Below are 21,364 nucleotides of genomic sequence, written 5' to 3' on the forward strand. Positions count from 1 at the left end.
CTTTGTCAGCACTTCTGCACTTTAGATTTTTTACTGCAAATAACATGTGTCCCAATTATATAATTAAATAAGTGCCTTTTTCCTGATTTCCCTTTGGAAAACAAGAAGTCTCAATTAGCTGTTTGCTTAGGAGACTTAAGCTGTTCTACAACATTCATTTACTTTTTTCCTCCATAAATTAACTGCTTGTTAAGAGCCTTTTATGTCTATACTTCTGTCTATTGGGTATTTTATTAAAAAATGAGTTTGGGAAGCCCATTATGTGAATGTTAGATGACAAGGAGTATGAGAAAGAGAAGATTTCTGCCTTCAAGGGTAGAGCAGTGTTAATGTAGAGAGAAGATTTAAAAGAGCCAGTTGATTATACCTTTCTTAAATTATGTATAAAATAAAGTTTTCCATTTGACTCCCAGTATCATCAGAATGAATGAAACCTAAAAACTGCTTTTAAAATTTCCAGGAGAGATAAATGTCAGTGAGAAATCTAGTGTTACCAGAATTTAACAATTAAATACTACATTTAAGTTTTGACTATTGATCAGTTTTTTTTTTTTATAAAATGCAAAGAAATAACTGGACCCGTTTTGTACATTTCTGTTTTCAGGGATTAATAACTTTTTTACTTTTGAAATAGTCATTACATTTATTAATATAATTGATAAGTAATTTTATTTTGTGGTTAAGAACCTATTTAGAGGCCTGGATTTTAGTCTACTTCCTAGTTATATAATCTTGGGCTCTGACTGCTAGGGTTGTTGTGAGGATTAAATGAGATTATATGAGTAAAGTGCCTAGAACAGTTCCTGGAACATAGCAACTGTTCGATAGAGGTGAGCTGCTTTTGTTATTATGATGAACATTATGTCATATTATGAAATGAAAAATTATTTAAAAAGAAGAGAATTCAGTACAAATCAAAAGTGAATACATAATTTATATGACTAGTAAGGATTTGACCTGCAAAGTCAAGGGAACTAACTAGTATTTATGGTATACAGCAATCCTACAGGTAGGTAGAGGTATTCTCATTTTATAGATGAGAAAAATGAGGCTCAGCGTGGTTAAGGTACTTGCCTTAGCTCACAGCATTGGTAAATAATGTTACAGGAATCCAATCTTATATCCTTTCTACTGTTTATTTACTGCCTCTTTCTAATTCCTGGAGAATCTAGTGTAGGATTCCCCAACTTTCTTCTTTCCCCCCCAAAAAAGCTGTATATGTGTGTTGCTGAAATTAGGCCTCTGTACACTGGTGCTGGATTAAATCTCAGAGACAGAGTTTTGGGTGAAGTAGAAAGGAATAGCTTTATTACTTTGCCAGGTAAAGGGGGCCACAATGGGCTAATGTCCTCAAGACTGTGTGTCCCACCCTGGAGCGGGTAGTGAGGAATCTTACAGTGTTCAAGGAGCAAATTGTCATTAGCTTGTGGACATTCTTCTGATTGGTTGGTGGTGACGTAATGGGGAGTCAGCATCATCAGCCTTCTGGTTCCAATCAGTCTGGGGTCTGCGTGCTTGTGGGCAGCATACAGATAATTTCTTCCACCTGATGGGGATTTCAGTATCTGCAAAACAGCTCAAAGGACATGGCTCAGAATATTATCCATAGTCCTTGAGGGAGAACTAAAGGTCCTTGACTTTGTTTAATGGCTAAAGTATTATTTTGTCTTGCTTGACTATTTCCCTTTCTTTCTGCATTTTCCACTTCTTTGATTAAATTAATTCTTTGACTAAAGTTTTTCTAGAGACAAAAGGCAGGCAGAGGACATGGGTGGCTCTCTATTCTGAGAAGTTCTCACAGGGTCCTTCTTAGTTATGTGTGTGTGTGGGTATGCATGCATGTACTCACATGTCTATATGTGAGAGATACATGCCTTTGAAACCTATCTGTCTTTTGGTAGAGTGCTCATCTATCTGTTAGGGCAGGTGTTTATTTATCAGGATGTGCCCTGTTGACCTGGGAAGGTATCCCTGTCTGTGTGTGGGGTACCTCTGCATGTGGGCTCTGTATGTACGTACTTACCTCTGTGAGGGTGATGCTCTGAGTACTGAATATGCTAGTACAGTACTACTTGTATTCATGCATCTGCATATGTGGCTCTGTGAGAGTACATATATACGTATGTATGTGTTTGTCCTTGTGAGTGGTTCTGTGTTTGAGTGCTTAAATGAGTGAATGCCCCCCTCTGTATATGTGTGCTCACCTCTGTGTATGTGCTTTTTCCTATGTTTCTGTCTCTATGGGTGTGCTCTTGGGCCACCTTTTTGCATCTGTGTTTGTTGGGATAGGGGTTGACGGATGGAGAGGGAATTGCCATATGGAATATTCCTGGGGATGGCAGAAAGCTGGGATTATTGACAGAAAAGATCCTGGGCAAAGACTCTGAAGAGAATAAGGCCATGTAAGCTTGGAGATCAACCAGGCTTGGAGATCTGATTTACTGTTTAATCACATAGCTTGCTGGCTGGAATATTAGTAATTCAGGTGAAACAAATAGAAGCAATAGAACAAAGAAGTTGAGTGTGAACTCAGCTAAATCTCTCTATTTAAAAATATGAAACCAAATGCTGCTTTTAAAGTGCTTATAGATTCACTATTTCTTCAGTATTTTTCTAAAGTGATTTTTGGAAGGAAAAGAGTGATCTAGGTATTTTGTTCAATCTTACTTAAAATTTAAAAGCCCATCTATTATTTCTGTTTAAGAATTTAACATATTTATTGAGCCCCTTCTACATACCAGGCACTGTTTTAGGCACCAGGGATAGAAGAGTGAACACAACAGGAAAAAATCATCTCTAATGGAGTTTACATTCTAGTTGGGGGAGGTGACAATCAATAATAAATAATGCAAAAAAAAAAAAAACAGTTGGGAAAATGGGTAGGGATTGTTGAGAGGATCTTGCATTGTTTTAATATTAAGTATTTAGTGTTTATCAGTGTTTTCAAAATACTTTCAGAGATTAATACCTTTATCTTTGTACCTTGTTGTCTTTAGTAAGTTAATGTAGCCATATTCTTTTGTATCGGTTATATTGAAAGAAGAGAATCAGAAGTGCGTGTCCAGCAAGTTGAAGATCAAATTGAGAGTAATCCTGTTTCCATTTTTATACAGTCATCATTTGTTTATTCATCACTGCTGATCCAATTAGGAGCTAGTCCAGACTCTTGATTTTCCCCATGGCTCCTTCTATAGCTCATCCACTGGCCTTTATAGTATATTCCTAACGATCAAGGCATTTGTATTCAGGGATCATGATCAAGTGTTCCAAAAGTAAATTTGAAAACAAATGCCTTAAATGAGTTTTGAGGTAAATTTTGATTGAGTTGCTTTATGACCTTGAAGAATTGCATAATGATTAATTCCTACTTGTATAGATCAAAGTGGGAATAGAAAAATAACCTACTTTGCATTTATTATGCTTCCACATGTTGGGTTTCCAAAAAGTCTTAGATCTATTTGTTTGAGGATATTTTTGTTTTACTTAGGAGTATGATTTGTGATAAGATGCTCTGTTCCTCTTTCATACAAATGAGCCCTACTATGTACTAAGAATTGTTCTAGGCACCAGAGATACAATAGTGAATAAAACAAGTTTTTTCTCTTAAAGAGCTTGCTTCATTCTGAATCCTTGCTTGGGAAGGATTCAGATAATTAGCAAGTAAATATATGTAGCATCGAGGAATGAGTGAGGAAAATATGGCATTGAGGAGAGTCAGAGTCGGGTCAGTAGAGTAGAGAGTGCTGTTTTGCAGGGAGGGTGCTGTGTACATAAGGAAGTCGGGAGAGGCTTCATTGATAGGGGATGGTTAAACAGAAACATGAAGCAAGTTAAGGAAATGAGTTATTGTGACTATCTGGGGGAAGGACATTTCCTGGTTGTTCAGGTTCTGTTTATAACCAAAATGGAGGCCAGTTTATTGGAGGGAGGACTGGAAGGGGAGAAGAGTGCAGATCCTATAAGATTTTATAGGTCACTTTTAAAGGAACTTGGTATCAATGAGAGAGGAGACCATCAGAAAATTAGGGAACAGGAGAGTGACATGATTTTAGTTAGGGTTTTTTTTTTTTTTTTTTTTTTTTTTTTTGGGTGGGGGGCCCCTCCCCTTGTTACTATGTGAGGTGATGGATATGTTAATTAACCTGGTCGTGGCAATCATTTTACAATGTGTAAAGTATCAAGCCATATACTGTGCACCTTAAATATGTACAGTTTGTTTTTTGGGTTTTTTGTTTTTGTGTTTTTGCGGTACGTGGGCCTCTCACTGTTGTGGCCTCTCCCGTTGTGGAGTACAGGCTCCAGACGCGCAGGCTCAGCGGCCATGGCTCATGGGCCCAGCCGCTCCGCGGCATGTGGGATCCTCCCAGACCAGGGCACGAACCTGTGTCGCCTGCATCAGCAGGCGGACTCTCAACCACTTCAGCACCAGGGAAGCCCTAGTTAGGGTTTTTGGAAGATCTGGCCACTGTGTAAAGCACAGGCATAAGGGAAATAAGGGCAGAAGCAGGGAGAGTAGTTACGAGGCTATTGTGTTAAAACAGGTGCAGGTTGATGGTGACTTGCGCCAGAGTGGTGAGGAGTGGTTTCTGGATATGTGTTGAAAGAAAAGCTGACAAGATTTGCTGATAATATCTGGGACAAGAAAGAGAGCAGTCAAATTTTTTGGCCTGAGCAATTGAAAAGATTGACTTGCTGTTGATAAGGTGGGGAATATTGTGGAGTAGGTTTGGGTGGGAAAATCGAGTGTTTGGTTGGGTATGTCAAGTGCGTGATGCCTGTTAGACATCAAATTGGAGATATTTGAGTAGGCTGCTGGATATTTGACCCTGACATTTTGAGAAGAGGTCATGAATGATTACTGTAGAAAGGTTTAAAACCTAATGAGTGATAAAGTTTGATTTACTTATTTAAAATAATGAGGGCTTCCCTGGTGGCACAGTGGTTGAGGGTCCACCTGCCGATGCAGGGGATGCGGGTTCGTGCCCCGGTCCGGGAAGATCCCACATGCCACGGAGTGGCTGGGCCCGTGAGCCATGGCCGCTGAGCCTGCGCGTCCGGAGCCTGTGCTCCGCAACGGGAGAGGCCACAACAGTGAGAGGCCTGCATACCGCAAAAAAAAAAAAAAAAAGATAATGATATTTATAGCTATTAAATCTTAGAATACTTCATATGTATTTTTAAAAAGTGTGTTTCTTATTTTTATTTTAATTTTAAGAATTTGACCTACAGCAAGAATAAGGGGAACACACTTTATGTAATAGCTTAGGGATCGTCTTAGCTTTTAGCCATTTGATAAGTCTGAAGAAATAGGAGAGAGAACATAGGTCAAGAGCTGTCTAAAAAATATAAGAAAAGTTGCAGCTCTTAAACATTAGTTTTTTGAAGGATTGTGTTTATCTCTTTTTCCTCTCTTGTCTCAGGAAGTAATGAGGGAAAAAACCTTGATTGGAGTAAAACTAAAAGCATTACTGTATAAAAATATGAATGTGTTGATTCATTTTCCTCAGCTTATTTTTGAAATATGAGTGGCAGTGTATTTTTCGTTTGTTAATTTAAACTAAAATTTACATGTATTTAGGGTGTTTGACATCTCATATGCTGTTTTGCTAATAATTTGAGAAGAAATTAATATTGGTGAAATTTGGTACCTTACTAAACCACAGCTTAAGCTACTAAAATGAAAGTTGGTAATTCTCTTTACCCATTTAAAAAAATTAAATTATTCTAACTGGTCATATCTAATTTTAATTGCCTTTCAATTGAATTTGTTTGACAGGGATAAAAACAGATAAAGGTTGAAAAACAAGTCTTAAAAAACACATGTATCATTTATAACAAAATAAAGCACTGATTGTGGTACCTTTCTTCTGACCCTTTTTGGTTGACATGAGATGCACTGTCTTAGATTATTTCCTCAGTAGGAACAAGTGCCCCATCTGTACTTTATAGATGGATTTATTACTATTGTCACTTATATTTACTATAATTGTCTTTTATTTGAGATTACTATTTGAGTCTACAGTTTATAGAATCTTTGTTTTAGCATTGTGTAGTTTTAAAAAACAAACTAGTATTTATGAAAAGTCCTGGTTTCTATGATGCACAAGTTCAAATAATAGTGTGATGTTTAAATGCATCATGCTTTGAACAATTTACTATTTATATTTTAGTATACACTTATGGCTATATTGGGGTAAAGTTTTACTCTGTTATTGGCATTGTGCTGTTCTTAGCATACAGTCTTTAAGTTTTGTTGTTATACGCCCAGAATGTAGAAATTCAGATTGCTTTTAGAGTGCTAAATTGAAATACTGTAGTAAATCAGCTTTTTTCTTTCTTTTGACCATGTTTTATTGCTTTTAAAATATTATTCCCTTTTATCATAGACTTCTCTTTTAAAAGAAATCATTTGAGTTACTTTAGCTGTGGAAAAGATTTGACTTAAAACTTTGACTAAAGTTTTTAAAAAGTTGACTAAAAACTTTTTTTTTTTTTGTAATTGATGTTTTTAGATCCAAAGGCAGAAACTAGATTATACATCACAGTCAATGACTTTGAATTTCATGTGTATAATCGTTCGGATCTTTATGGACATCTTCAAGAATTGTTTGGTTTGGAGCCAACAATAATTCTACCCAAGAAAGAAGATGATAAAACACGAGAAAATGGAAGAACAAGAACCCAGTCCAAAATTGAAAGGTTGATTGTCAGACTTGAATTTTATTAATCTCCAACATTTAAACATCCACTTTTATTAGAGTATTATTAACACTGTTTACCTAAACACAGCCTAATCTTTCTTTGTAGATTAACTAAAACTTTTATTCTCACAAATAAGTATATAGTTCTTCAAAAATTTCAAATAATACAGAATTATGTAATGTGAAAAAGCAATCCGGGTCTATTCTTCTCACCAGTTCTACTTCCTTCGTTGTTGATAACTACTATCAATTTGTTTTTTATTCTTTTGAATGCACATACATAAGTCTATACATACATATACATAGCTAAGGTGCATATAGAATTATATTATTTTATTTTATCTGTTTCTGGGCTCTCCGTTCTGGTTCATTGACCTATTTGTTTTCTTTTTGTTTGTTTTTTTTCTGTTTTTTTTGTGGTACGCGGGCCTCTCACTGTTGTGGCCTCTCCTGTTGCGGAGCACAGGCTCCGGACGCACAGGCTCAGCGGCCGTGGCTCACGGGCCCAGCCACTCCATGGCATGTGGGATCTTCCCGGACCGGGGCACGAACCTGTGTCCCCTGCATCAGCAGGCGGACTCTCAACCACTGTGCCACCAGGGAAGCCTGACCTATTTGTTTTCTTTCACCAGTACCACAGTGTGTTGATTACTATAGCTTTACATTTAAGTCTTGAAATCAGGTAGTGTCAGTCCTCCAACTTTGCTTTTCTCCTTCAGTGTTGTCTTGGCTATTGTGGGTCTTTTGCCTCTCCATATAAACTTTAGAATCAGTTTGCCAATATCCAGGGGTTTCGGTAGGGATTGCATTGAATATAAATCAAGTTGGGAAGAATTGACATCTTGACAGTATTGAGTCTTCCTGTTAATGAACATGGAATGTTTCTTTAGTTATTTAGTTCTCTTCGATATCTTTCATCAGAGTTTTATAGTTTTCCTCATGTAGATCTTGTAGAAAATTTGTTAAATTTATACCTATTTCATTTTCTGTGGTGCTAATGTACGATATTGTGTTAATTTCAAATTCCACTTGTTTATTGGTGGTATATAGGAAAGTGATTGACTCTTGCATATTACTAACCTTGTATCCTGCAACCTTGCTGTAGTCATTAGTTCTAAGCGTATTCTTGATCAGTTCTTTCTGATTTTCAACATAGATGATTGTGTCAGCTGCAAACAAAGAAAGTCTTATTTCTTCCTTCCCAATCTGTATACATTTTATTTCCTTTTTTTGTCTTATTGCAATAGCTAGAACTTCTAGTATGAATTTGGAAAAGAATGGTGAGAGGGGACATCTTGCTTCATACCTGATCTTAGTGGGAAAGCTTCTCGTTTCTCACTGTTAAGTATCATGTTAACTGTAGGTTTTTGTTGGTTGATATTCTTTATCAAGTTGAGGAAGTTCCCCTCTATTCCTAGTTAGTAAAACTAGAGGTTTTAATCATGAATGGGTATTGGATTTTGTCAGATGCTTTTTCTGTATCTGTTGGTATGATCCTTTGATTTTTCACTTGTAGCCTGTTAATTGATTTTTGAATGTTGAACCAGCCTTGTATACATAATAGTTTTATTTATTATTTATTTATTTTTTGCGTTACGCGGGCATCTCACTGTTGTGCCCTCTCCCATTGTGGAGCATAGGCTCTGGACGCGCAGGTCAGTGGCCATGGCTCATGGGCCTAGCCACTCTGCGGCATGTGGGATCTTCCCTGACCGGGGCACGAACCCATGTCCCCTGCATCGGCAGGTGGACTCTCAACCACTGCGCCACCAGGGAAGCCCTAGTTTTGTTTTTTTTAAAGTAGATGATGAGGATGTTTATTCTCAATTAAATATTTAGTGCACATTATGTCCCAGGCACTGAGCTTGAGGTACTGGAGATACTGAGAATATGACAACTGTTCTATCTTGAGGGAATTTACAGCCTATTGTGGGAGTTAGAACACTTAGCAAGCAATTTTAGTGCAAGAAATATAGCAGGGACAAGAATAGAATTCTCTGGGCACACATAGAAGGATTCGGGAAGGTAGGAACCTTAAAGGTGAATGAATTAAGCAGAGAAGGAGTTGAAAGTTCTACCATGGAGAAGAAACATCATATGCAGTAGAGACGTTGTTACTGAGACTGGAGTGGATTATTTGAGGTGGGGATAAATTAGACTAAATGTTTAGCAGGATCTGGGTTAGAAATATGGCCTTACCCCAGGTCAGCAGTGTTGTGTTGTGATTGGAGGGAGGTAAGACTGGAGGCAGGGAGACCAGATAGAAGGACGTAGTAACAGTTCAGGGAAGAGATGATCATCAACTGGGTTGTTAGCAAGGGGAAGAAAGATAAGGAGATGGATTCCAGATACATTTAAGCAGATGAATACTTAAGAAAGTGATGAATTAGATGTGGAGAACAAATAAGAAGGATGAGTCAACAGTGAATCCAGATTTCTAATTTAAGCAGTAGCCATGCTTAGTCAGGGAACATTAGAGAAAGGTTAGGGGGTGGTAGTGAGGTTAGTTTTGAATTTAGTTTTAAGCACTGAAGGCCATCTTACAAATATGGCTCCGGAAGTGTGATTTAGGAGTTATTGGATTATTGAAGAGACATGCCTTGAGTTTTCATATGAAATCTTTAGTGAATTGCTGTGAATTTTTCATTTCTTAAATTTTGTGTACTTTGTGTATGGCCAATTCCTTTTTTCTTACTCTTGGTCTATCCTTTTCATTGTATTGAGAGGAAATTATTTTGGCACAGAGTGGCGGGAGTAGGGAAGGAGAAGGATCAGCTGAACTGTCAGAAGTGCTTAAAACGCTTAAAACATCTAAGTAACTTATATCTTGGTAATTTTTGTTTTAATTATAGTTTTTGCTGTCTTGTAAAATGATATAATGCAGTGTGATAGGCATAATGACAGCACATCATAATTTATACTTTGTCATTAAAGCTTGTCATTCTCAAAATATACTTTTTTGTTATAGCTTCTTATATAAAAATTGGTGTGTGATAGAGTACATTCTAGGAGACATTTTAGGGATATTAGTGTCCCTTAGATGGTCATTGTTTTGTTTACTGAGCAGTCATTAGATATATTTGGAAAGATATAGCTGGTATTAATAATGTGTATTGTGGGACTTCCCTGGTGGCGCAGTGGTTAAGAATCTGCCTGCCAATGCAGGGGACACGGGTTCAATCCCTGGTCTGCGAAGATCCCACATGCTGCAGAGCAGCTAAGCCTGTGCGCCACAACTACTGAGCCTGCACTCTAGAGCCCGCGAGCCACAACTACTGAAGCCCACGTGCCTAGAGCCTGTGCTCCACAACAAGAGAAGCCACTGCAGTGAGAAGCCCACACACCACAACAAAGAGTAGCCCCTGCTCACCACAACCAGAGAAAGCCTGCGCGCTGCAACAAAGACCCAACACAGCCAAAACATAATAATAATAATAATGTGTACTGTGAGGAAGTCAGCAGTATTCTCAGGTACTTAAATTTTTCTCATATATGTCAATTTTTGTTTCTTTTCTCAGAGTTAAAGTAAAAACAGAATCTCAAGACCCCACATCTTCATGGAGATCACTTATTCCAGTCATAAAGGTCAATGTGAGCACGGTAAGTAAATTCCACTACAATTAATGTTTCATGGGTTAATAATAGAACCTTTTATTTTTGCAAATATAATTTTCACTTAAGAAAGTAATTTTGTAGAGGTCTTTGGGTTCCATTATTAATAAAGTGAAAGAATTATTTCAACACCAATACCATTTTAGCCCAAATGTATAGACCTTTAAGGCTATTTATTTATTCACAAGTGCTCAAATTTCTTTAAACACTAGTCTAAATTGATCAGTGGGGCAATTTAAACAGTATATAGTGCTAAAGTGGAATCATTTAGTAGTTGCTTGAAAATGCTTGTTATTAGGTCAGCTGAGAAAAAAAAATACAGCCTAAATAGTATGGCATAATATCTCTTATCTGTTTTTTTAGGGACGCTTGGCCTTTGGAAATCATTACCAACCTCAAACTCTGTGCATCAACTTTGATGATGCTTTCTTAACCTATACTACAAAACCACCTTCCAGTCATCTTGATCAGTTCATGCATATTGTGAAGGGAAAGCTTGAAAATGTTCGAGTCATGCTTGTTCCTAGTCCAAGATATGTTGGTCTTCAAAATGATGAGTAAGAAAGTCATAAAAATAACAAATAACTTCTTTATACCTATTGTAGCTTATCATTTAGAATCTTTAGTATTCTTTTAATTTCTTTGCTATAAGTTGGGCAATAATTACATATATTTCTCTATTAAATCAACTGAGCGTATTCCTGCTTTATAAGATAAATGAATGGAGTCTATCCACTGGTAAACTCCTATTTTAAATATTTTTCTATGAGCTATTTTTCTTGTTCTTTAATTGTAATAGTTAATATTTATTGCCATTTAATATATGTCAGGCACTGTTTATAAGCTTATAATTTTTCTATCCTTTTCTCAGTGTATTTGGGAAATTTATTTTGGGCAATTGAGCCCTGATGTTTGTATGTTAGAAAATACATATTACAGGTAGGTTTTTATTTTCAGAAGGGATGGATAAATAGTAAATTCAACAAATTCATTACAGTAGAGTATCATTGGAGTTAATGAAAAGTTGAAAGTTGAATCAGAATTACTCTTGGAAAACTGATGAAGTTAAGACAGTTTTGGAATTCAGTTGACATTTAAGTCCCAGTCAGTTTTCCACTTAGCTTTCCAGATTTGCTTTCCTTCAGTGAAGTAGCTCCTTGCTTTTAGGAGACACATTGTAATAATGACGCACACTAGAGTTACCCTCTTTGTGGTGGGATGCTTCCATTCCAGAGGACCGAGGTCCCCAGGTAACAGACACTTGACTCGCATCTGACTCCCAGGCCACATGCTCATGAGTGGGGTGAGGGCTCTTGTAATCTTTGTTATTCTCAATCACTATCCTTTTCTGTGAAGGAGTCTATTGTTAAATTTGTGTAATTTAGTATTCATGTCATAAAAGTATTCATGTGATGAGTTTCCACTGTCTCAGCTTTTGTCTTTGTGTGTAGGCAATATAAAGTTTGAGGGTATGAGAAACATGATTGTTTCTTTTTAGTTCCAACTTTTGGCTAGTTGCTGTTAGATTTTCTAGGGATTGGCTAGAATGACACAGTCATTTTCCCAGCTTGAGTACCGGGGAGGCTCTGGGTCTACCTGGTTTCACACTCTTCAGGATCACTGAATTGCTAAGCATCTTGGAGTATAAGCTACGCACACAATTCTATATTTATGGGTGCAAGTTGTAATACTGAAAAAAATAAATCTGGGTTTTTGTGAAAATTACTACAGAGTAAAATGAAAAAGTGTCCTGCTATTTGTATAAGAAGATTTAAAATTGTATTTTTCACTCTTCAGTAATAAACATGGAGATTAAATAATGAGATTAAACCCTAACCATTGTGATTTAATACATATTTAGAAGAAGATTGTTGAATTTGTATGTGTTATATTATCTGATGATTGAGAGGTTAATTTTGATATGGAAGGAAGATATTGTGGTATATGATAAAGACAAAAGTTGTTAAATCAAAGCAAGTAGAGGGAAGTTAATTGATGGTACAGAAACATTCATTCCAGAATTTGAGTTCAAGATGTTTGCTTTAAGTTTATTTTAAGTTGATCAACTAAATATTCTTGGAAATAGGTAACATAAAGTTGTTAAAAATTACAACATTTTTTTAATTTAATGTTTCTGAAAGGTTATGCTTTATTTTACAATATATAAGATGATATTTTTAATCAGTTTTATAGTGTTATTAATATAAAATGGTAGAATTTGAAGTCTAATTTTAAATTTATTGTTGCAAATGCAGAATATGATTATTATATTCCAATGAACATTGTTCTTCCATTGTATTTAATTAAACTTTGTTTTATTTATTTTTTTTATTTTTATTTTTTTGCGGTACGCGGGCCTCTCACTGTTGTGGCCTCTCCCGTTGCGGAGCAACAGGCTCCGGACGCACAGGCTCAGCGGCCATGGCTCACGGGCCCAGCCGCTCCGCGGCATGTGGAATCTTCCCGGACCGGGGCACGAACCTGTGTCCCCTGCATCGGCAGGTGGACTCTCAACCACTGCGCCACCAGGGAAGCCCTAAACTTTGTTTTAAATGGATTTCTCTCATTCAAAACTTAAAATGAGAAATGCAAAACAGATTTTTTTGTCTTTCTTTAACTGATTTTACTGGTCAAAATTTTTTCAGTGCCAATTTTTTATATAGTCTAATATAGAAAACAATTATGGAACAATTTATTGTGTATGTGAAAGATGTTTTCCCTTTTCAAGTTTCTACACTTGATTGCTTTTTAGTTTTCTTTTTTGTTTTCACCCATTACCATCGTTAATTAGCATACTGAACATTTTATATTCTGGAGATGTACTTAGTTTGCCTTCCACCTTCCTTTGTATAGACCACCAAGATTAATGGGAGAAGGTTTTGTGGTGATGCAGTCGAATGATGTTGACATCTACTATTACATGGATGAGCCAGGTATTATTTTTTGAAAATATGTTTCATAGCTACAATTCTGTTTCTTCTATGAAATGCTGATATCTAATAATATTTTAAGTATCCTTGCTTAGGATATAAATAAGCATTAATAATGGTAAATGTGGATGTGAGAATGCCTACCTAAAGAATATCTGTGTCATTTGTCAAAAGTTGAATATTTTTTAGTATTTCAGATCAAAAGAGAAACATATAGTAATCTTTCCTTCAAATTTCATTTTTGCTAGTATACTTCAAAAATTGTGAATACAAATGACCATGAGTGAAAACCATTAGAGAATGTGATGATAGTTAAGGCAGTTCATGCTGGCTTAGGGGAAAAAAAATCCCAGTAAGTTGGATTTGAGGCTTAAAGTTTAAGGATTGAAGTCCAGCTAGTTACAGTGCTTCACAGGTGGCCTCAGTTTTATAAATAAGCTAAATATTGGATTTTTAGTCATTTTTTCCTAACTTTTATTTTTCATACCTTTCAGGAGGTTTATGAGGTCAAAGTATGTTCAAAATTAGGATGTTATTTGCCTTTTTATTTTACCATGTTGTATTGATGGTGTAAAAGTTACAGGGGGCAAAACTTCTGGTGCTTTAGCATGAATCAAGGCAGTGATTCCAAACTATACTAGTAATCCCTGTCTTTTTCACTGCCACGCAGTCACAATAAAACAAATGCCAGTGCACTTTACAGTGTCTTTGATTAAGCAGTAAAAATTACTTTTATCAAATCTTGACCCTTCAGTACACTTTTTAATATTCATTTAATAAAATGATAAGAACACATAATACACTTCTGCCTCATACCAAAGTACACTGTTGTTTCGAGGAAAAGCACTCTGTGATCGAGTTCCAAGCTGAACTGTTTGCTCTTTTCATGGAATACCAGTTGTGCTTGGAAGAGCAACTAGGGACAAACTATGGTTTTGAGCTTTCATGTGAAAGTTAGAATTTTGGAAAATTTGGGTCTGCCACTGTGAGTTTGATGACTTTTCTGATGAGACTACCAGTGTTAGTAACAATATGACTTCTTAAATGTTTAATAATGGAATTTGTCTATTTGGGAAAAATATGCATGTCTCAGTGAACCAATATTTTCCAAATGAACAATTCATGATGTCTGTAAAAGATTTATTCAGAGTGCAAGAGAGATCAGTAAATTTTAACGTGTCAGAGTATGAGAAGTTCAGCAATATGGTTTCAGATTCCCCATTGCAAGTAATCTTTAAGAAATTACCACTTGTTGAATTTTGGTCTAGTGTCAAAGAATATCCAAAATTATCTGAAAAAGCTATTAAAATACTCCTCCCTTTTCTGTCTACCTATTTGTATGAGGCTAGGTTTTCTTCAATAGATTAAGTGCAGAAACAACTGTGAGAATTCACTTGTTTTCTATTAAGCTGTATATTTAAGAAATTTGCCAAAATAAAAGCGATGCCAACACTTCTCAATAAATTAGTTTTAGAAAATATGCCTATTTTGATTAAAAAATATTTTCATTCAAAATGAAATAAAATTTTATTTGTTTTCACTAAAATGTAGTTATTTTTCACATCATATTTTCATTAAATCTTATTAGACGTTTTGTTATGTCAACATGTAATGAGTTTATTTTAAAAATAAAATTTAAAAATATTGCTCAATTCAAATTTTGAATACAGTAAATTTTGATAGATACAATACAAAAAAAATCCCACTTTGGGGTCCTCAATATAGAGTGTAAAGTGTTCCTGAGATCAAAAACTTTTTAGAAATGTTGATCTAAGGAAGCCTTTTAATGGTTATTTTAAGTAACTATCTTCATATTGTATATTCTGCAATATAGGACTTGTTCCAGAAGAAACAGAAGAAACTATTGAAGGAGAAATGAGCAGTGAGGATTGCAAATTACAAGATTTGCCTCCCTGTTGGGGACTGGATATAGTTTGTGGTAAAGGAACAGATTTCAACTATGGGCCATGGGCTGATAGGCAGAGGTACTTGATTAAATTATATTTCTAAGTCAAACATATTGGGATAATACTATAGTTTTTATTAAAGGCTAGCTTAGTATTGATATTTTTATAAGCTATTTTATTATGGCAGGGTAAGATATCACTGAACATTTTAATCCAAATAATTTGTAGAGAAATTAGCACAAGCAAGTTTGCTCTAAAGGAGGAGCTAATTCATTAGAAAAATGGTGAATGAGCAGAATATTTATTGGTTCCTTGGTTTTTTCTTTTGTATTTAATCACCGAATATGCCAGGGATTGTTGGGACTATGGAGATTCAGAGCTAAAAGACATACATAGTTCAGTTTCGGAAAAAAGAAACAAAAGAGTTTTATTAAGTGCTGTATTAGAGGTACGTAAAATGTCTTGATGAAGAATTTAGAGAGGTACTGTATTAGTTTGCTGAGGCTGCCACAACAAAGTACCGCAGACTGTGTGGCTTAAACAGCAGAAATTTCTCACTGTTCTGGAGGTTAGAATTCTGAGATCAAGGTGTTGGCAGGATTGGTTCCTTCTGAGGGCCGTGAGGGAAGGCTGTGTTCAAAGCCTCCCTCCTTGGCTTGTAGATGGTCATCTTCTCCCTGTATCTTCACATGGTCTTCTCTCTTGTGTGTTTTGTAGGTCTCTGTGTCCAAATTTCCTCTTCTTGCAAGAATACCAGTCATATTGGATTAGGGCCCACCCTATTGACCTCATTTTAACTTAATTACTTCTCTAAAGACCCTGTCTCTAACTAAGGCCAAATTATGAGGTACTGAGGATTAGGACATATAAATTTTAGGGGGACACAATTTAGCCCATAACAAGTTCATAACTCATATTGAAGAGGAGAGAACTGGGGAATGCTTTTTGGTTGAGGTAATATGTGAGTTGAGTTTTGAAACATAAGTAAGAATTAGCCGGGGAAGGAAGGGAAGGATAAGTAATCAAGGCAAGGGAGGAGTTCTGCAAATGCATGATGGCAGTGGAGAATTGTCTTAATAAGTTCTATAGGTTGTTAAAGAGATTTGTAGGTAGTTAAGAAATATATAGATTTTATACTGGAGGTAATAGGGAATGCCTGAAAGGTAAAAAAGGGTTTTTTATTTCTTAGTTATTCTATTAATTTTGAAGTAATTTTCTGTTTTTAATATATTATGAACATCTATCTACTTATTGAAGAATTTTAAACAAAGGAGGGGACATGTACTACTATTTATGAGGGAACATCTAAATTTTTATGTAAATATACATTGTTTAAAGCTAGTTTAGTCTTTCATAAACTAGCTTGAATGGAGAAATACAAGCTTAATCAGTCACTGAGGCAGATATTACTGGGCCACTGATGGACTACTAAGAGTGCTGATACTTGATATACTCACTCTTTTTATACTTAATTGTTTTTTTTTAAATTTTATTTTATTTTATGTTTTTACACAGCAGGTTCTTATTAGTTATCTATTTTATACATATTAGGGCATATATGTCAATCCCAGTCTCCCAATTCATCCCAGCACCACAAACCACCCCCGCCACTTTCCCCCCTTGGTGTCCATACGTTTGTTCTCTACATCTGTGTCTCTATTTCTGCCTTGCAAACTAAATTGTTTTAAAAAGTGCTTTCTAAGCCCGGGCACAGCAACGAAGACCCAACGCAGCCAAAAAACACAAAAAAAGTGCTTTCTACCTAGCATTGTTAGAAGAATTATATACTTTGTCAGGTACTACGTTCTGTTAACCTTGGTATCTCTAGCATATAGAAATACCTGCTCCATTAAGTAGCTACTTAAATAACAGTAGTTTGGTAAATATATAAGTAAGTGTGTTATTTGAATACTTGGAGTATGCCAATACAGTACTTCATTAAGTTCTGGGTTAGATTATTAGACCCGAAGGTAAACATAGCTTAAAATTTCCGGTTAGAAAACAAATATTTTTCCAATTACTGGATTAAAATTTTCCTTTTATAATAAAATTTTTCATACATTAAACCATGCTATATTTACTGTGGAATAGTTGAAAATGAGGGGTTTTACATTCCCTTAAGTAACAGTTACACTTGCTATATTTGAAAGGAAAAAATTACAGCAGTGCTTTAACACAGACACAGAATATTTTTGCATTTTAGTATTTGAATAGAGTGTGATTCTTCTTAAACTATATTTAATTGTATTGCATTAAGAGAAGTATTAGGCTATATTTACATGAAAATCCTAGCTAAAATTCTTTTAATATATAGTCATATTCACTCTTTCGGTGATCTTTGTATAATACAGAGAAATGATACTGTAGATAACATGAAAGAAAAATTTGCTTTACCAACTCCCTTCAGTAGGTCCTGCCACTGCTAGGAGAGAACAGCAATACATTTTTTAAGCTGGACTTAACAAAACCATTCAGATTTATTAAAAAGAAGAAAGAAAGAAATTTATCACATGGGTTTAGTTTCCCTGTGTGAGTAATAGTAGTATTTATCTCCTCCCTTATATATGCAAATTGTGCATTTCCTCTCTTGTAGCCATTTCCTTTTCACCTTCTCCATACTGAGTTTCTAAACAAATATGAACTGTTACCAGAAATGTTCATTAGGTCATTTTTTTTAGTATCTACCTATTAGTGTAAAATATATAGAAAGAAACCTCAACTGTTTTATTATTGGATAGTTCACTCAGCATTGTTTTTGATCTCTGATGTAGCATGACCTTATTTAGCTTATAGATTTTAATGTCAGTTCTATTACCTTTACATGATTTTCTTTTTTTTTTTTTAACATCTTTATTGGAGTATAATTGCTTTACAGTGGTGTGTTAGTTTCTGTTGTATAACAAAGTGCATCAGCTATATGTATACATATATCCCCATATCCCCTCCCTCTTGTGTCTGAATCTTTAAGACACTCAGCTTTTCTTTTTAAGAGTTTTCATGACAGAGTTGAAATATAAACTTTATAAATTCGTGCTTACTCCTTAATGATAACTATAATAATGCAAATATTCCTGATATTCTCTGGCCTTTTATTGCTTTCATTTATATTTTCACACTTGATCTTCATAACAGTGAGAGGCACAAGGACAGGTGTGGTGATCTGATTATACCTGTGAGAAAATGAAGACACAGAAATTCAGTGATTCGGGCAAGATAGTAAAGCTATAGCATCTAGAGCCAAGATTCAGACCAACCCTTCAAGTCCACTGCTCTTTTCATTATATCCTGCTACCCATTTTATAGTCCATGATCACCTAATGATTAGATGGATTCTTTGTCTTGAAAGCTTAGTTTTATATATTTGTGTCTTAGCCAAAACATTTACAGACTTAATTTTTGTTTTGTGTCTATAATGGATCAGTTTGCAAATTTTGTTCTGTTGATCTGATTTTTCGCAGTCAGTTTATTCCAAGCAGCATTTCCTGTTACTGATGACTCCTTCCTCAGCTCTTCCTATTTAAAAGTCAGAAACTGATACTTTTTCTGAATGTATGAGTAACATGCTAATTTTTAATTATATAGAAGGCTATGAATTGAAAGTTTCTTGGTTTCTTTCATGTTTGTCAAGTGATATGGGGAGGCAGATACATGAGAGCCCTAGCCTCCAAACACTTGCTTCTTTTTAGAAATCTATTGCTCTTTAGACTCTTATTGTTATAACGTTGATTAATAGTGATTATGAAAATAATAGAAATACACTTTCTCCGTGTGCCATGTACTGCCAAGTCTTTTTCATATATGTTGTCATTTAATTCTTGGATCTATTCTCTGAGACTGGTTATGACAATCCTCTTTTACAGGTGAGGAAGCAGGCGAGTGTCCTCAGAAAGGTTAAGTAGTAATTGTCCAGAGTGGAATGATTCTAATTAAACCATCCCCCTTCAGCTCTTTCTTTGCCATTTGCACAATTGATATACCTGTAGAAAGTCTTTAATTTTTCACAGTATGTTTGAATAGTGCAAATTTGGTCTTACCTATGTCTTATTTGATAGTAGTATATTAAGTGCTCAAAGCTCATTGATCTCTGGAAGTATAAAACAGTCTTTCATTTTACTGAAAGGAAATTATGGTAGGTGTTATTTTGTGACTTATAATTTTTTTTTCAATTTTATGTCTAATTGTTAAATAAGATAACAGTGGTAATAGAAAGTTATAATACTGATTTTGTCTCTTATCAGAGGTAATTTTATTTGAATAACTTGTCATTATTCTTTCTTCCTCTTTATTTAGAGATTGTTTATGGAAGTTCTTCTTCCCTCCTGATTATCAAGTTCTGAAAGTCTCTGAAATTGCACAGCCTGGGAGACCAAGACAGATCCTTGCTTTTGAACTACGAATGAATATTATTGCAGATGCTACAATTGACTTGCTGTTTACCAAAAATAGGGTAATTATTGAAATAATATAGTAGAAAATTATGTGTAAAATTTGAACATTATTTTCCAGAGTATCTTTCTAGTCCTATACTCAGATTCATTTCTATGAGCTTCCCTGACCCCCACCCCCAATAATTGTACGTATGTTACTTTCATTAAGTGCCAAATAGTAGAAAGAAGTTAATTAATAATAATAGACCTTTATAGTATAGTCTGATTCATTTTCTCCTTTAAATCTGGCCAAACTGTTTTAGTATATTTTTGGTATAAATTTGAGCTTTTGCTCTTAGGAACTTTTAATACCTATTTAATATTATAGATGATTAAATTTTATCTTTGATAATAACTGAAAAGTAAAGATGGGAGTGTAATTATAATAAATGTCTCATGAATTATTTTTTGCTTTTGGTAGGAAACAAATGCTGTACATGTAAATGTAGGAGCTGGCTCATATTTAGAAATTAATATTCCAATGACAGTCGAGGAAAATGGTAAGCTATGATGAGTGTTTTTCTGTTTTAAGTGATTAGTAGGGGAATAATTAATATATAAATAATTATTAATCCAGTTAGACTAAAATTAATGGGGTTTTCTTTTTCAGCTTTTTATTATATTTTGATGTGCCTGTAGTTAGTAAATAGTATATTATTCATGCACTTGGAGAGAAGGGAAAAGTGTTTTAATCAAGCTAGGTCTTATTTTTCTGTGCTTTCGTTATACCTTACACTTCTTTTGTAAGTTTGTGCGTAATTTGCTTAGTGTATGTTTTTCCTGTTAGTCTGTTGCTCTGTGAAGGCTGGTACTATGTATTTCTTTTCACTGGTGTATACCTGTGCCAAACCCAGGACCTGGCACGTGGTCCATGGGCAGAAATAGATTGAATGACTAATAGGCTTTGTTTTAGGTTATATTGTTAGTAGATTTTTGTCAGGAAGTAACCTGGGTACTTTGAATAGCATAACTTTAAGAAAGCAGAATATTTCATATTTAAAATATTGTCATGCCCTGATTAGCTGTAGTTTTATCTGAGCTAGGATAATCTAAGTTCATTATGAATTTAAAATTTGGGCTCTGATACAGGTTAATCAGTAACATGATTAAATACTTTATTGTTAAATTTATCAAAATATTACATAGTCTCCCTCATTTCTCCTTGTTCTTCCCATCCTCTTATTACATTTGTAATTGAGACCAGTTGAAGTGAAATTCTGCTTTATTTCTTCACTTTCTTGAGGGTATGGAGAGTAGCAACTCACCAATGTTTTTAAATTACTGAACAGCAATGTTACTATTGCTAGGTATAATTAGAATAAGTTTTATGTAATTCTTGGCTCTCTTTTCTTGTTTCTGTCACTCATTTTGTTGCTACAATAAAAAGAAAACAGGCAAAGGTGTTGACTAGATTTATTAGCTTGCATAAAAAGGTAGCAGTTGAGTCTGCCTGCTTAGATAATTAATTGAAAAAGTGACTGAGAATGAGATAGTATATCTTTTCCCCGTAACTTTAGGGCTATTACACTGAAGAACTAAAACCTTATCTTAGTTACTTTTAAAAGAATAACCTAAGTCTTGAAGCAGATGCTTGAGATTCTCTAGGATTCAGAGTAGTCAGTTGGAAAGAAGCATCTTTCAGGATAGCCTTAATTACTGATATATAGGATCTGTAATTCTGTAGAGGAAGAGGCTGTTGAGGGTTGCACAGAATTGAGAATGGTTCAGTTAAGGGAGTGCTTCTGCCTTTTTTTTTTTTTTTTTTTTTTTTTTTTTTTTTTTTGTGC

At 35.0% G+C, this 21,364-nt stretch overlaps 1 protein-coding gene across 4 annotated transcripts in view; it reads left to right on the plus strand.

The window, feature by feature from the left end:
• Positions 1-21,364, plus strand: part of BLTP1 (bridge-like lipid transfer protein family member 1) — a 205,100-nt gene that overhangs the window by 32,140 nt on the left and 151,596 nt on the right. For all 4 annotated transcript variants that reach the window (XM_024745037.1, XM_024745040.1, XM_024745038.1 and 1 more), the window contains 7 exons: positions 6,513-6,699; positions 10,220-10,301; positions 10,677-10,870; positions 13,167-13,246; positions 15,078-15,228; positions 19,441-19,597; positions 19,999-20,077. In XM_024745037.1, coding sequence (XP_024600805.1) covers positions 6,513-6,699; positions 10,220-10,301; positions 10,677-10,870; positions 13,167-13,246; positions 15,078-15,228; positions 19,441-19,597; positions 19,999-20,077 — 930 coding nt within the window. The remainder of the gene's footprint in view (positions 1-6,512; positions 6,700-10,219; positions 10,302-10,676; positions 10,871-13,166; positions 13,247-15,077; positions 15,229-19,440; positions 19,598-19,998; positions 20,078-21,364) is intronic.

Source organism: Neophocaena asiaeorientalis, unplaced genomic scaffold, assembly GCF_003031525.2.
Source record: "Neophocaena asiaeorientalis asiaeorientalis breed wild unplaced genomic scaffold, Neophocaena_asiaeorientalis_V1.1 scaffold65, whole genome shotgun sequence".
Taxonomy (NCBI): domain Eukaryota; kingdom Metazoa; phylum Chordata; class Mammalia; order Artiodactyla; family Phocoenidae; genus Neophocaena; species Neophocaena asiaeorientalis.